This window comes from Trachypithecus francoisi, unplaced genomic scaffold (genome assembly GCF_009764315.1).
Source record: "Trachypithecus francoisi isolate TF-2019V2 unplaced genomic scaffold, Tfra_2.0 Lachesis_group14, whole genome shotgun sequence".
NCBI lineage: Eukaryota > Metazoa > Chordata > Mammalia > Primates > Cercopithecidae > Trachypithecus > Trachypithecus francoisi.
The window spans coordinates 21,015,650-21,031,450 of NW_022681459.1; the positions used below are offsets into that span (position 1 = coordinate 21,015,650).

General features: G+C 42.5%; 1 protein-coding gene across 3 annotated transcripts in view; it reads left to right on the plus strand.

Annotated features, from left to right (window-relative positions):
* Window positions 1-15,801, plus strand: part of ITSN1 (intersectin 1) — a 251,948-nt gene that overhangs the window by 179,299 nt on the left and 56,848 nt on the right. For 2 of the 3 annotated variants that reach the window (XM_033232372.1, XM_033232369.1), the window contains exons 22-26: window positions 1,715-1,920; window positions 2,685-2,767; window positions 6,583-6,749; window positions 9,978-10,023; window positions 12,763-12,884. In XM_033232372.1, the coding sequence (XP_033088263.1) occupies window positions 1,715-1,920; window positions 2,685-2,767; window positions 6,583-6,749; window positions 9,978-10,023; window positions 12,763-12,884 (624 nt within the window). The remainder of the gene's footprint in view (window positions 1-1,714; window positions 1,921-2,684; window positions 2,768-6,582; window positions 6,750-9,977; window positions 10,024-12,762; window positions 12,885-15,801) is intronic. The other variant, XM_033232370.1, reaches the window with a different exon arrangement.

The following is a 15,801-nucleotide window of genomic DNA, read 5'->3' on the forward strand; positions in this document are numbered from 1 at the left end:
AGAGTCCACGTCCAGCCCAGGCTGGGGTCATTAGGGCCTGTCGATGTAGAAAGGTTGACACAGCAGACACGGGGACCATTTCTCAGGGGGAGAGATTCTGAAATGCCAGTGAGGGCACAGTTGAAAGGCCGCCCCTGGGGTCCATACGGAGAGAAGTCAATGAAGGGGCCGAGAGGATTAGACAGTGCAGAAGGGCTGTGGGATGAGGAGCTATGTAGGTGGCAGGTCCGCTGCAAGGGGGAAAATGGAAGGTCGAGAATATACAATCTGAGGAGTGTTCAAAATCCAGGGAAACCGCCTCAGCTCTGAGGGACTTGAAGGAGTGAATGTACAGCTAAGTGGAAGGAAATAGGATAGGGATGTCATGGGTTTAAGAAGGTAAGAACCCATGAAGACCAGGAATTAGAGGTTATCAACATAGATGCAAAACTATTTGACCTGTTGTAAATTCACTCTGCTTTTCAGACATAATCATAACTTAATGTCAGTATAATATAAATAACTTCCGAAGGCAAGTACAAACTGGTTCTGAAGTAACTCTCTCTAGGCATTGTCCTTTGTTCTTGCCCATTCATATATATGATTGAAACTTGGGGTTTCATTTTTTACTAAATGCTTTAAGATATTGTAATGGTTTAATGCTAGAGCTTCTTAAAAGATAATAAATGCCTTACCCTGCCTTTCCAGCCTGACCTCCTCCTCCACCCCTCCATGAGACTAGGCCACATGCAGCCCCGGATTGTGCTTCTCTTCCCGGACCCCTTGCAGTGTTCCACCTCGAGGCCTTTTCCCATGCTGCGCCCTCGGCCTGGAGTGCCCTTCCTCCGAAGCCCTAGCTGTCAAAGTCCTTCTCATCCTTCAAGGCCCATCTCAGATGCTGCCCCCTCTGTGAAATTTACCCTGATGCCCCCAGGCAGAATTCATCCCTCTTTCCTCTTTATTCCTGCAGTGAATAGTAGGAACTCCTTTTCAGTATATTGCATTCTGCCAGGTGGTACACATGGTTGTTTTTATCTCTTTCTTCCCCATTACTTGTGAGTTACTTGCTAATAATACTGCCCACCTTTATAGTGTTTTATGGTTAATAAAGTGCTTTTCCCTAAATTATTTGGGGGAGGCAGAGACTGTTTTTTTCATTTTTGTAATCTCATGGGGCAGCATGTAGATGTACAATAAATGGTAATTACAATGAATTTATGCTCACCAAATCCCTGTTTTCTCTGAAAAGGAACTAAAACAAGCATAATCCAGATAGGACCTATTTCCCTATTTCCCTAAACTAAAATGCCAGTTAATGATCTCATGATAGTTCATAAAATTTGTGCTCCAGTGTTAATCCTCCACTAAAAATACCAGTCAAATTGGAAATGGGGAGGTATCCTGGGCAACTTGAGAGTGAAAATAGAACCAAAATTTAAAAGGCGCATAGATGCAACAGAATAATTGTGACCTGGCTTGTTGAAATAGAGAGTTATAGATGGTCAGACAATGACTTTGTGAAGAGGCTGGCAGGCTTTTGCCTCCACTTTTGGAAATAAACAATTGTTGGGAAACAGTGAAGCATCCAGCCCTCCTGCTGTGCTGCCTCAGGGCCCTTTGTGGCCATGTGTGCTTGTCTGGCCTGTGCTTGTTGGAGAGATGCCATGTTCACGTCTGCCCTAATTGATAACAAACTGCAACATAACGAGAGGTCCTTTATGTCATTCCACACAAGGGTGAAAAGGTGGAGGGGCTACAAGCTCAAGCCCTGTATCCTTGGAGAGCCAAAAAAGACAACCATTTAAATTTTAACAAAAATGATGTCATCACCGTCCTGGAACAGCAAGACATGTGGTGGTTTGGAGAAGTTCAAGGTCAGAAGGGTTGGTTCCCCAAGTCTTACGTGAAACTCATTTCAGGGCCCGTAAGGAAATCTACCAGGTATTTTTGTATTTATCTGCTTGTACTTGATGAAAACAATACTAGGCGTTAAATTACTGTTTGCACTAGTTAAGATTCACAGACAGGCGTTGCGGGATTAGTTTGTCTTCTAGATCTTTTAACTGCAAAAGTTAGAGTATATAGAGTACCAAAAGGGAGCCTCTTACCGATAGGTGCATTCTTTCTTCCCTCATGAAAACCTATGTGCCTTGTTTTTCATTGCCTTATGCAAGAAGGAATTCAGCTCTGAGACCTGGAACTCTCTTGTGCATTAGTTGGAGATTATGACTCTCTTTATGCTTATTACCCAGTGCTGTACCAGATATGTGTGAATACTTAGAAACCCAAAGGATTTGGGGAAATGATCAGAGGACTTAATTGTCTTTTTCATTAGGGTCTTATAGCATGGAACCTAAGGTTGTTAATTCCTCCAACCATATTAATGTTCAAAACAAATTATGAGCTTTAAGAAGATGAAAATAGCAAAAATATTCAATGAGCATCTCTCAGTCTTGCCTTGAAACAAACTAGTACATAAGCTATGTGTCCAGTATAGCAAAGTGCTGAAAAATAAGAATGCGAACTTAGAGTCATGCCTCTGTATTACCTAATTATGTGTTTTTAAACTAGCTAAGTACAACTATTTCAACTGTGAATTGTTTAAAGTTTTAAAAGTTAAGCAGTTTTAACAGAAAAATCAGTGTCAGTTGCACTATTTTCTTCAAAGATAAAAATTAAAATACTCTCTTCTTCCCTTCTTGCAGCATGGATTCTGGTTCTTCAGAGAGTCCTGCTAGTCTAAAGCGAGTAGCCTCTCCAGCAGCCAAGCCGGTCGTTTCGGGAGAAGGTGAGGGCCTGAGTTGTGTTATGTTCTTCAGAAGGGTCAAGGACATTGTGTAAATGTTTGAAATGAGATTGAATTTCATCTTAAGATAGACTACATTTATGATCAGTATATTAAACTACAGTAAAATGAAAGTTTAGCTCTTTACAGAATCAGAGTACTTCATGGAAAATACTGTCAGACATATTAATCATCAAAAACTGAATTTTCTAATTGTATTTTATTATGAGCCCTTTGACTTTTACAAGAGACCCATTTAGTTCACTAAGAATCAAGTTTTCTAAGCATCTCTATAGCTAAATTGTGGTCATTGCTTCATCTAACATAGTCTAGTCTCATCTGACTTCATAGATAAGTATTTCATTTTTAAAAGTAACTACACAGACCACTAGAGTTCTCACAGTAACGTGAATGCCATCTGTACTATCCCAAATGAAACCGAAACTAAATTTATGTGCTCCCTGAAAACAACCAAACCAGACAATTTAGGACTAAAAAAAAAATCATTTTGAGTGTTTATTACGCAAATTATTGCTTTCTTTCTCAATCTCTACTTGGTGACATAATCCTAGATATTATATGGATGCCAACTGAGCAAAACCTATGTAATTCAGACCGTTATGGCAAAAATCTCACATCCTTTTTACATTCAGTACAGCCATCATCACATCCTATCTGGAGAGTGCTCCCTGAGTTAGATGGGTTTTCTCTGTAGACGTCTGACCAATGTTGTAGTTAACAGATGCTATAACTAACCAATTCTATAGTAATTCTTTATGGGTTCCTTGAATACATTACATGAGAATAGAATGTTTTATGTAGTTTGTCTGCCATAATGAGATTGTTACATTCCTTAGAAACCTTGCCCAATGAAAAACAGAATTATTAAAACCGCTGTTCTAGGTGGAGACAGCGAGGATTAAGATATAATGGTATTTCAGACTCACAGTAACAATGTTCTTTTTTCAAGAGGATTTTTTAAAGTAAAAATTTTTTTTAGTTCATAGCATAGCTATAAAACCTTATCATCACTAAACAATCCAGCATCTAATTTTGCTATTACCATGCAAATGATTAACAGAGTTCCCTTTATACATTCTCATTATCTTAATGACTTTTTATCCACTGTTAGGGTAACAAGGCAAAAAGCTCCTTTAAACACAGCACGTGCAGTTAGTTTAGTAAAAAGCAAATTACGCACCTCACCAAAAAATAAGAAAGAAAAATACTTTGGTGTGTTATATCCAGTCAAGGCTCACTGGAGGGCTGGAGTTTGTATCTTGACTCACCCATCTAGTAACAGTACTATTTTGTTTATGCCTTAGCTTCCTTGTCTGTATATTGGCTGTGATAACTCCCCCTGAGGTAGGAAATTATTACAAGGATAATGAGATAATATGCAGAAGGCCTTTAGAACAAAGCTCAGTAAATGTCTACTACTTTTATGTCGTTTTTGCTTCATTCCCTGGATTACTGGTAAAGCTACATAAAGTATGAGCATCCTCATCCAATAGCAGTGTGGAAGAATGTTTATTTATTCGTTTCGAGACATGTATTGAGGCCTCAATAAATAGGTCACAAGTGAACCACGCATATACTTAAAATTGGGCAGCATGATGGAGTTAAATTCTGATCTTCATTTGTATTTATTACAGCCGTTTTGAAATGACTTAGTTATTAGAAATATCTGGAAAACTTGCTGGCTTTGTGAAGGGGTGGAAATTCTGATTTTATTTTCGTTTGTTAATGAGCCTCTTGTTAATACCACATTGAACATAATCAAATTTAAAGTAAACTGTAAACCAGATAAAATAGGTGATTGGCTTGGGTCGCTTTTAAAATACTGGCTTAGGGATGGCCAGTGCCCTCTGTGAAATGTCTCCTGAGAAGGGGTAGCTGAAGAGGAACCTCTGCCTATCTGTCATCATGTCTCTGGGTTTCATTGTTACCCTAAAGCCACTCTCAGGTGCCTTTTTGCAAGGCAGGCAGGGCAAGGCCAGCCTGGGTCTTCCCAGTCTCCTTTATATTTTATACTGCAATACCAAGTTCAGCCAGAGTTCATGTTTCTGAAGTTTCTTAAGCATTTGGAAAGTTACTTCAAAATTGGGATCCATTTTAAAGAAAGTAACTTTGAAGTTGAGGAATCACTGGGGAAAGTATTGATGGCCAAGGATCCTGTCTTAAATGGCCAAATATGATCTAAAGAACAGTAACAGGGAGCAGAATGAAAAGGGAAGGGTGAGAGTATGGAGAAAGCAGAAAAATGAGTCTGTTAATGAAGAAAGAATGACCCTATTAAAGCCACCAAACTTTGATTTCCTTGTGTGGGAAATCGTTTTTCCAATTTTCACTGTGGAGGTATGTGTTACCAGCACCTCAGGGCTAAAGACAGAGAGTCTTCTGTTTTCCCTGGGACGTTTGAATGACCTGTGTCTGCCATGGGGCCCAGTGCTCTCCACCAGCAATTGCTGCTGGCCTCGGCGCTGACAGGTCAACACTGGCGCTGAAGGAGGCCCTTGTTGCTCCAGGGGCTGCCCACGTGAGCACAAGGGTTAGAGGTTTTTGTGTTTTTGTCTGTTTGTTTTAGTTTTCATTAGTACCTCCTGCAGAGGCTCTGATAATTAACCGAAGGAGTTCTCCATACAAAAGTCCTGCCTCTTACTCAACACGAGGGTGGACATTAAAGGAACATCATCTGAGGTTTAGAGAGAAACAGACATTGTCCGTCATAAAAATCAACTTTTTGGGTAAATGGTGATTTTTCTGTTGCTTTAAAAAAATACAAACAAAAGCCTAGGATAAAATGGAGAAAAAGTGGAAACAAGAAGCATGTACATCTTTCTGTAAATCTTTTATCCTGTACTTAGAACCTCCATGTAGGGTTTTGTGTCTGGTAATCTTTCTGAGAGTGTGATTTGGTTCTAAGCCTTAATAAAATCCACCAAGAGTGATGCAAAGTTCTACGTCTAATTAAAAAGAAAAGTTTCTTCTATAATGCACACCCTTCAAATTCAAGACACAAAGGAACATTAGTTCTTATTCTTTAAGACTAAATGACATGGATAATAAAATGTGATAAACTGGGATTTGTCTTTTTAACTTGTTGAAAGGCTTTCTGGGATTGGGTTGGACATTCCTTTTCTCATCAGTCCTCTCTGTTTGTGCTCTTGAATGACACCTAGATGCCCATTTTTAACTAAATAATATGTGTAACTCATTTTGTGTTCTAACAGCTTCCTATCATATTGTGTATATGGCACAATAGGACATAAGTTTTCAGGCACTTGAATAATGAAAAGTATGTCTTATTTAATTTATGCAAAGGATATATGCTGTCTAACAATTTTTTAAAACTGTGACTTGGTGCCCTCAAAACTGAAATACACATATTTAATATGCTTACCAAGAGCCTGCATCTGAATGCATCTGACCCAGTGCTCAGCACAGAGTAGGTATTGTGTAACTCTTAGTTAAAAATAAATGTAAAAGCCATTTTCATTCAAAAATAAATCATGACGCTAAATGACAGATCACTCGTAAATACTCCAGTGTCAGTAAACATGCAGTTGGGTTTTTTGTTCCTGTGTCTGGGTCTTCCCAGGAATTGTCTCCCTGTCTGCAGCTACTGAACTTTTATGTGCACTGGGGGAATGTGGAGCCCAGGGTATTCTGCAGCTCTGTATTTTATCTGTGACTAGCCTTTCTCTTGAATGGATCTTGTCCTAACTTCCTTATTCGTAAACTTGCTTTTGCAAAGCTGTCTGGGATTTCTTTAAACAATCAAGCTCTCTCCGTATCTCAATATTTCTCCCCACCAGAATTTATTGCCATGTACACTTACGAGAGTTCTGAGCAAGGAGATTTAACCTTTCAGCAAGGGGATGTGATTTTGGTTACCAAGAAAGATGGTGACTGGTGGACAGGAACTGTGGGCGACAAGTCCGGAGTCTTCCCTTCTAACTATGTGAGGCTTAAAGATTCAGAGGTAAACCCACATTAACTGTTTCCTCTCCCTTTCTGTGCGGTGATTCTCTTTGCCGGGAGTCACGATGTTTGACAGTGGAACTTTGTTGGGTTTTGCTAAGTTCTGGAATGTGACAGTAAATCCAGTGTGACCTGTCATTGTTTGATTTTGTTATTTGGCACTGCAGAGTAAGCATTGGCTTCCCCCAAGCAGAACGCATCAGGGCTAAGTGGAGGCTGAGTGTGATGGGGCTGGTCCGCATCAGCTGGGAGGATCATGTTCAGTATTAAGCTCTCTTCCTGCATGTAACCGACTTATGCTTTGGAGTAAACTTTCTTGATTAGATCATTATGGTCATTGATTTTTAAATGCCCCAAGAATGATAGCAATATTTTGCCTGTATGAACAGAAGTATTCTGGTGATAATCGCCCCAGAATATTGGGTATTATTAGAAAGTTTTTTTTTTTTTTTTTTTTTTTTTTGAGGCGGAGTCTCGCTCTGTCTCCCGGACTGGAGTGCAGTGGAGAATTTCTGGTTTTGCCCACACAGTAGAAAGACACAAGATCTAAGAGATGGGTACACTTTTGACTAGGCCTTAGAATCTCCGTTGATCAGGACTGAATTTAAGTGCTATTATCTGTATAGATTGGAAGGGCTCCCACTGTTGTTAAATAGAGCCCTAAAAGTTTGATCGCATAAACTGTGGTCTTAAGATAGTGCAAGTTTAATGGAATGGTAGGTTGGACTTACCACAGAGTAATGGGAGTCAGTCTTGTAGGAGCCACTTGCACGTTAGTGCAGAGTTTCAGGGTATAAATGGAGTCATTTAACAGATCCAGTACACATTTTAAAAAACCAACAAGAATTGACTCATTTTTTTAAGCATTGACAGTCAATTCACAGTTATTTTCTTTTTCTCCTCATACCTCCTAGGTACTGAGAGAGAAAAGGCTGGCAGGGAGCCTGTAGGGGCTGCTTTCTCAGGAGTAAGCAAGTGGACAAAGTTCTCTCTCTATTTCAAATGCCAGTAGTAGAAGGTATACTGGGCTCTTCCATGTGCTCGGAGCTGCTCTGGGGGTGAGGCTGGGCCTGGTGCCCTGCTCTAGTAGTCCTGCCCTTGGCCTGCTCACCTCTCCTGCAGCTCCCAGAAATGATTTTATTTGCTTGGATTTTGTTTTTTTAAGGGGTGGCATTGTTTTGCTTTTTGGTTTTTCTTGCTGCGGTCTTGAGAGCAGCTAAGTGGAATTCCCATGGATGGATTTACTTAAGTCTGCCCACCCTTGGAGAATTTGGCAGAAGCCTGGAAGAAAATAATTTTGCCCTGTGAGACAGCTGGTATATTGGACTTTTCAGACCTGGAAACAGAGAATTAAATTCTTCTCCAGGCCAGCAAGTCGAGTCCAATGAGAGTCATATAGATGATATTTCAGGGGAGTTGGGTAAAACCCTAAAAGCCAAACTCAATTTCTATTACCGTGCATGAAAACTCTTAAAGTGACTTTACTTTTTGGATCAGTTAAAATACGAAAGTTATTACTTCTAGTGTATTTTAATAAGTTACAGTTTTCTACTGTAATAAAACCATCCGAAATAAATGTTAGGAAAACACAGTGACTTTTTTTTAAGGTAAGTGGAGTTGTAAGCTACTTTCTTAACCACCGTCTTAAGTTATTAGCCACAGAAGAACTAGCAGTACTAAAAATTTTTAGATATACATTTAGTGATACTATTCAATAATAATGAAAAAAAATCTGAAAACTCAGCTCTTTCGTCCTACTTGAATACAGAGTTCAGTGTAAAAGCAAAATATCTGACCAAACTTAACACCAGACCCAGCTTCAGATACCAGAATTGATGTCTGGGCATGGGGAGAGTTGTCCCATCCTGCTTCCCTTCTCTGTATGGGCAGGTCTGGGGCACAGTCTGGGGGACTTTATAGGTGCTGGGAGGACAGAACATGGCCTTCTGAATCCATCCCAGCTTGTGGGACTGGCTGGAGTTTTTCAAAGGGAGCACGTTGAAACTACTTGAACTCTACTGTTGGGTACTGCCAATTGCCTTGTTCTTTTTATGGAGTATAGGGAGTCGATTCTAAGCCTGTACTAGGAAAGTTAAGTGGTCACTGGAGTCTTATTTCATTGGTATTCCTTTTTTTTTGATATGCAGCCTATTGAAAAATAGTGAGAGATTGCTATTGTATAACTTTGTTTGTTAATAAAGCAGAATCAGTGTAAAAATTTAACCCAAACTTTTCCTGGTAAATGGTTCTTAAATTTCAATAAGCAAAGTAAAGAGACTGTAAGTTGTGTTCCTGGTAGATAAATGGCATATTTTTATTCTTTCAGTAACTCATGTTTAGTTTACTAAGCCTTTTGTTTTGTTTTAATTGGAATACTTAATTTACTGCAAGATAGACTCAAGCATAAATTAATTTAGAATAAAGCACTTTGTAACAACAGATTCCGTTCTGGCTGCTGTCCTGCCTCTCGTGGTCTCTGTTGTTGGCTTACTTGGCTGGTTTAAAATTCCATGAGTATCCCAGAGAGGAATTCAACCCCAGAGCACTTTTTAAACACTTGATAGTTGGGAAGAAATATGCTCTGCCTCTCTACATTGATAGAGAAATTTCAGTGTATAAACGCTGTGAAATTGAGTGGAAAGGCCACACAGGACAGCCACTGCCTCTTTGGATAGAGAGGGGTGAATAGGATGGGGGAAGAGAGGTTCCAGTTGTTCCTGTACTGTGTTAGTTTTTTAAAAAAGAAAGCTCTTGAAGCAAATGTGCTAAATATTAATATTTTAATGTGTTAAATCCGGGTGGTAGGCTCATGAGTTATATTCCCTGTACTTTTTATATGTGAAATATTTCATAATTAACCATGTGAAAATAAGCTCGAGCTTAGTATTTAGGATGTAAACTAACAGTCTTCCTATCCTGGAACCTCCTGTTAGATTTGACCAGGTCCAAGAAGTGCCTGTGCTCGGAGCCTTTTGGGCTCTTACAGGGCCCCATACTCTGCTTTTTTTTTCTCTTATAGAAACGAGTAAAAGCCACATGTTTTAAAGTACTTATTTTGTCCCATGTTTTCCTAATCTATATCCTTGTGTCAGGTGATACAGTGCTGTGTTTTCCCAGAATGAAAAGTGGGGCTTCGGGGCTCAAGCGGGTTTGTGTCATCATTAATCGTTTTTAAAGTTGCATGATCAAAACTTCAGCATGCAAATGAGACCTTTTGCTCTGTTTTAAGGGCTCTGGAACTGCTGGGAAAACAGGGAGTTTAGGAAAAAAACCTGGTAAGTTACAAACCCTGATGCTTACTTTTCAATGTTTTGAATGTAATTGATAGTTGCTCCCCATCTTTGTGTATTAGGGCCAGAAGCCTAAAATAAAAAGAATCTTTCCTAAGAGTGTTGAGAGTAAGTCCTTTCCTTGGAATCCATTAATAATTTCACTTGGTTATGAGATTCGTCTGTTGCTTCACACATGAAGAGTGGAGACGTCACCTGACAGAATATTCTCTTGGGTTGTCGAGAAATAATTCAGGTGAGGCCAGGCACAGTAACTCACGCCTGTAATCGCAGCAGTTTTGGAGACCGAGGCAGGTGGATCATTTGAGGTCAGGAGTTTAAGACCAGCCTGGCCAACAGAGGAAACCCAGTCTCTATCAAAAAAATACAAAAATTAGCCAGGCATAGTGGCATACACCTGTAATCCCAGCTACTCGGGAGGCTGAGGCAGGGGAATCACTTGAACCTGGGAGGCCAAGGTGGCAGTGAGTCGAGGTTGCGCCACTGCACTCTAGCCTGGGCGACAGAACGAGACTCTATCTCAAAAAATAAAATAAAATAAATACCTAAATAAATAATTCAGGCGAGATACTGGGAAGTTATAATACATGGAGCTGTAGGATTATGGGCTCAGCTACTTCTCCGTCTTCCTCTTAGGCTTGGTTAGCCCTTTTTCGTTTCCTAATAGTGCATTCCCAGGACACAAACAGTGGAGAAGATTAGAGGAGCAACAGATACTATGTGAGTGTAGGTCCCATTAATTTAGAAGCCATTGGATGGTTTTCCTCGGTACACATTGAAGGTACAAAATTATAGTCACACCTCTGAATCCAAAGTGTTTTAGTTTATTTCAATAAAATCACATGTGCTATAAATAGCACGAAAAAGAAAAGAAGCAGATGTGAAATAATATGGTTTCTGTGGCACGTCTTCCTGGTCTAGGTCATTTGAGCTTTTTTGCTATCATATCCTTAGGAAATTACAGGTTGAAACAGTCACTGAAATGCCAAGAGACGGATTTGCTTGTTTGTCTGGTGCCCAGTTCCAACTGGGCTTACATGGCCAGAAAAAGAAAGGGAAATTTCACATAGTCTAGGATTTTATTTTAGTCAGACAAATACAGTCAATGGAAGGAGATACATCGGACCACCCACCAAATCTCTGTTTTAAGTGTAAGTTTTCTAAGTTTTGGACATTTGTCATTCCAGAGGGTCCAGATATTTCATAGATGATGCCCAGGTGGGCTTTACTTTGCACTGAAACTAGCAAGAAAGGACACAGAAGACCGCAGAGAATGTTGGGGCAGATTCCTGGCTGCATATGCCAGGTCCCATGAGGAGCAAGAACATCCAGTGCCAAACAGGACACTAGTTTGGTCTTTCTTCATGCCATAAACTCTTGGAACCAAGAGCTGGTCTTTGGTTTGTTGCAAGAGAATCCTCATCCCAGTGCAGACATCCCAACTGGGGCTCCCAGTCAGAGCCTAGGCTGGGCCAGTAGACCGTGCTGTGGCCTTTCTTGCTTGCCCCGAGCTCTCCAAAGCGTCAGGCAGGGCCAGGCCTGCACCATGACTGCCGGGTGCTTCTGTCCTGGTGGCCAACCCTTGATGGCATGCAGAGCAGGATGAGAGCGGCTTGCTTAAGGGCCAGAGCCTTACTCGTTCCCTGGAGTGAGTAGAAAAATAGGCAATCTCGTCAGAACCTGGGACCTTTTTGCATTCTTCCTTTCCATTCTTCTTTATTTCATTCCCTCTTTCTTCTTTTCCTTCTGTCCTTCTTTCCTTCTTTTCTCCTTTCTTTCACAGACCACACTTGGAGAGCAAGGGTAGAGGAGTAGAACAGTTTGTTCTGTATTGCTTCTAGAAGTTCAGAAAGCGGAGCTGCAGATGTGCCAGAACTCAGGCAGAGAAGGGTTCTGTGTTTTCATACCCGATCTCCTGGGCCAGGGGAAGTGTGTGTTTCAGAGCCTGGTCTGCGGTACTGCTGGAATTTTTCCCATGGGACTTTTCACATTCAGGAAAAGTACAGAACTGTTTACATTTTTTTTCCCTGTGCTGAATTGTTTTTGCATAAAGTTCCCTTCTTAACTCCAGGTGCCTCCTATAACGTGAAATAAAAAGAAAGAAGTTTTCCCTGCCATGATTTGCACCTTGATATTCAGGGATCACTCAAAATGTGAGGCATAAAGAAGAAGGCTGTGTCGTTGGGAGTCAGAATCTGCAGCAACAACATAGAAATAAGCTCTTGCCGGGCTCCCAGTGGTTTCTGAGGAAAACAGGCTTCTGTTTCTGCTGTACTTGGCAGCTGGGAAAGCTATGGAGTCCTCTAGTCACTTTAAAGTGGCAGCTCAGCCATTGAGTGCTGCTGTGCTGGGGTGGGTGGCGAATGAGGCCCCCGCCCGTGGCCTCAGGGTGTTCTCGGTAATTATGGGAGGGGTGTGACAGAAGGTGCCAGGAGTGGGCAAGGAGCGGACTTTGTGGAGGGAAGTTGGTAAGTTTCACGGGATGACGAGGGAGTCTGCAGCCCGCTGAGGGCTCGAGGATCAGCCAAGCCCTTGAATGCCGCGTCTGCCTGGTAGCTCTGGGAACAGGGGCGATTCAGGGAGCCTTACTCGTTGAGTAGAAATCCAGCCCAGTACATTGGTTTTAATGTGTTCATCTGTGAACCTGGGAGGCGCCCACATCTTCTTGCCCTGTTCTCCTGCTGACTCTAACCGTGCACTGCCATGTTTGATCTTGTTTTTCAGAAATTGCCCAGGTTATTGCCTCATACACCGCCACCGGCCCCGAGCAGCTCACTCTCGCCCCTGGTCAGCTGATTTTGATCCGAAAAAAGAACCCAGGTGGATGGTGGGAAGGAGAGCTGCAAGTCAGTGTCTTTTCTCTTTATTTACAATTCTCCATCCAAGTTTCAATACACAAAATCTCAAAGGGACGCTATTTTATTGTAAAGTACAAACCACCCCTCACTGCCTAAATTCTGTATTTGGATAGTGAGAGATGCCAAATTTTCTGTACTTGTTTAGTTCCTAAGTTTCAGACAGCTGGTAACAGATTTCTGAGAGCTAGGAGCTCATATGAAAACATATCTGTTCCATTTCTGAGTTCAGATAGTGAGTGTCAGCATAGTGAGAACTCGTACGATGAGGGACGCCTGCATAGCATCGTCCTTATGTGCCTTGGCATTAGAGAGTGGAGCTTTTCCTCTGTGGCACAAGAGCAGGTTTCTTTGCATTCAAAGCCACATCCATATTTTTAGTTCCCGTGTGTGTGTGTGTGTGTGTGTGTGTGTGTGTGCATGTGTGTGTATTGTTAATCATATCATCTTGTTACACATTTTACCATTCTAGATACTTCCTATAGGTCTCATTTCCAGAGACAAAGATGCTTTGAAAAGATTGCTGTTACACAATTCTCATGGTAAAACTTCCTAGAATCATCAATGGATGCCAAATCTGTAGGAAAATTTTCAGTAGGAGCAGTAAATGTGCATGGTCTTGAAGTGACCCCCACACATCACTCGTGATCTGCAAGGGAAAACACAGTCATTACAGAGTGGAGAACTAGGACAACACCTGAATGAGGTGATCAGAATGATAAGCAGTGGGGAGACCAGAGAATATCATGTGTGTGCAGCTGTGCTGGGAGCGAGGAGGGAGTAACTGTTCTTCAAAAATGTCACGATCATAGAAGACAAAACCCGTCGAAAGGGTACTAAAGAGGCGTGAGGACTGACTGCAGTATCTAGACTTAGTGCAGTATCTAGACCCTGTATGAAAGAAAATCACGCTGTAAAGGACAATATTGGGATAATGGACAAAATTGGGTTATGGACACTAGATTAGACAAAATTATTGTACCGGTGTTAAATTTACTGAAAGCAATAACTGTACTGTGGTTATATAAGAGAATATTCTTATTTTTAGGAGATACACGTTGAAGTATTTGGGGTAAAGAGTTAAGATGTAAGCAACTTGCAATCAGATGATTCAAAAAAAGAACTTACAGAGAAGAGGGTGGGGAGGGAGAGAGAAAGCGCACAAATGAGGGAGCAGCTGGCACCCGCCGAGTGTTAACAGTAGGTGAATTCGGGTAAAGGGCCTATGGGTGTTCTGTGTGCTTTTCTTATTCTTGCCACTTTTACGTGAGTTTGAAATCATTTCTAAATAAAAAGTTGCCTTTAAAAAGTTACTACTACAGCAGTTACTTGAGAGGTAAGCCGGCTGACTTTTCATATGGAAAGTGTGTCTCTGTCCGCACATCCTCCCCCATCCAAAGTGAAGATCAGCCTCAGACCGCCAGGTGGGCACCTGGCCACCTGCTTCATAACTTACTGAAGGACAGGGCTTGCTCCCTGGCTTGCCCACGTGGGGCCTGTGGAAGGGTTGAATTTCCCAGCAGCTGTCCGTCTCTCTGGCCTTTGTTGAACGTGGACCTCTGCGTAACACAGGGGGCCTCAGTAAGACTTGGCCAGATATAGGAAGGAATAGTTTCTGGAATGCTTTGTGAGGAAGGGGCCTATGGGAACCCTTCGATGGCCATTAGTGGGCCTGTAGACTGACTTCCCCAATCTGCTGGTATTTGTCTGCCCATGAGCAGGACGGTATGGAACTGCATAAGTTTGAGGGGGAAGAGGGAGGCAGGAAACCTTTGCCGTGCAGTGGGCTAGCCACGGAAGACAGACCCTCGGGTGCTGAGGAATGGGGGTTAGAACAGCAGGAGCATGAAGGAAGAAGGCCTTGCTGGGGAAGGCCTCGGGTCTCACACAGTCCCGTCTACCACTCTGTGGAGGTGAGCCTGAGGCCGGGACAGGAAGAGCCACACTGGAGAGCTGAATATATAAGAAATGCATCTTGGCCAGAATAGAAGGCACAACCTGGAGTGTAACTAAAGATGAAACTTCCCCTGGGGAGCTCGCTGGTGGACACCCATAATTGTCCTTTCCAGAAGTGCTGGCCAGATGCTACTCACTGGTTCAGGAGTCTGACCTCTGGAGGCCTGAAAATCCACTCCTTTTTATCAACATGCCTTCTCCTGTGCTGGGGAGGGAGAGGCCTCCTTAGACCCTCAGGTCCCACTCCCTGCTTAGAGTTGTGCTGTGTCACCCATTGGCCCTGCCAGCATCATGCCCCTGTCCTGTTCTGGAGACATGGAAGACTCCCACCGCCTTTCCTCCTCGCCAGCCAGGGGAAGGCTTCCTGCGGGGCCCCTCTCCCCAGTGTAGCCTCACGTCTTACCGCTGAGCAATGACGTCTCCACTCCAGCCTCTTGGAAACACCAACACCCCCTGCTCTTCCGCCTCGCTGCCTTTGTTCATGACATTTCTTGCCAGGGGCCAGCCGACTCCCACCTCTCCACTTCCGCAAGAGCTGGCAGATCCCACTTCTGGAAGCTCTCTGTGACCATCCCAACCAGAAGTGCCATCTTCCTCCCCTGAGCTCCAGCGGTGGCCCCGTGCCAGCACCACTCTTTAGTATTTTATATTACTTTGCTTTCTGTGCACATTTCTTATTTCCACTTGTAGCTGACTAGCCCCTTGGAGGCAGCAGCCGTATTTTTCAGTCCCCACACCTCTAGCACTGTGCTAAAGTGAGAGTTTGAGTGGTTCTTAGGATCCACAATAAAGTGGCTGAGTTGCCATGACCCAGGAGAGCTCCTGGCGCTGTCACCAGAGTGACTCTCCGTGTGGATCCACAAATGAGGAAACACCAGCGAGGTCTGTGCTCTGCTGCAGAGGTGTGGGAAAGAGTGGTGTCACTGCGGGCAGAATGGTGGTACACTCGGTG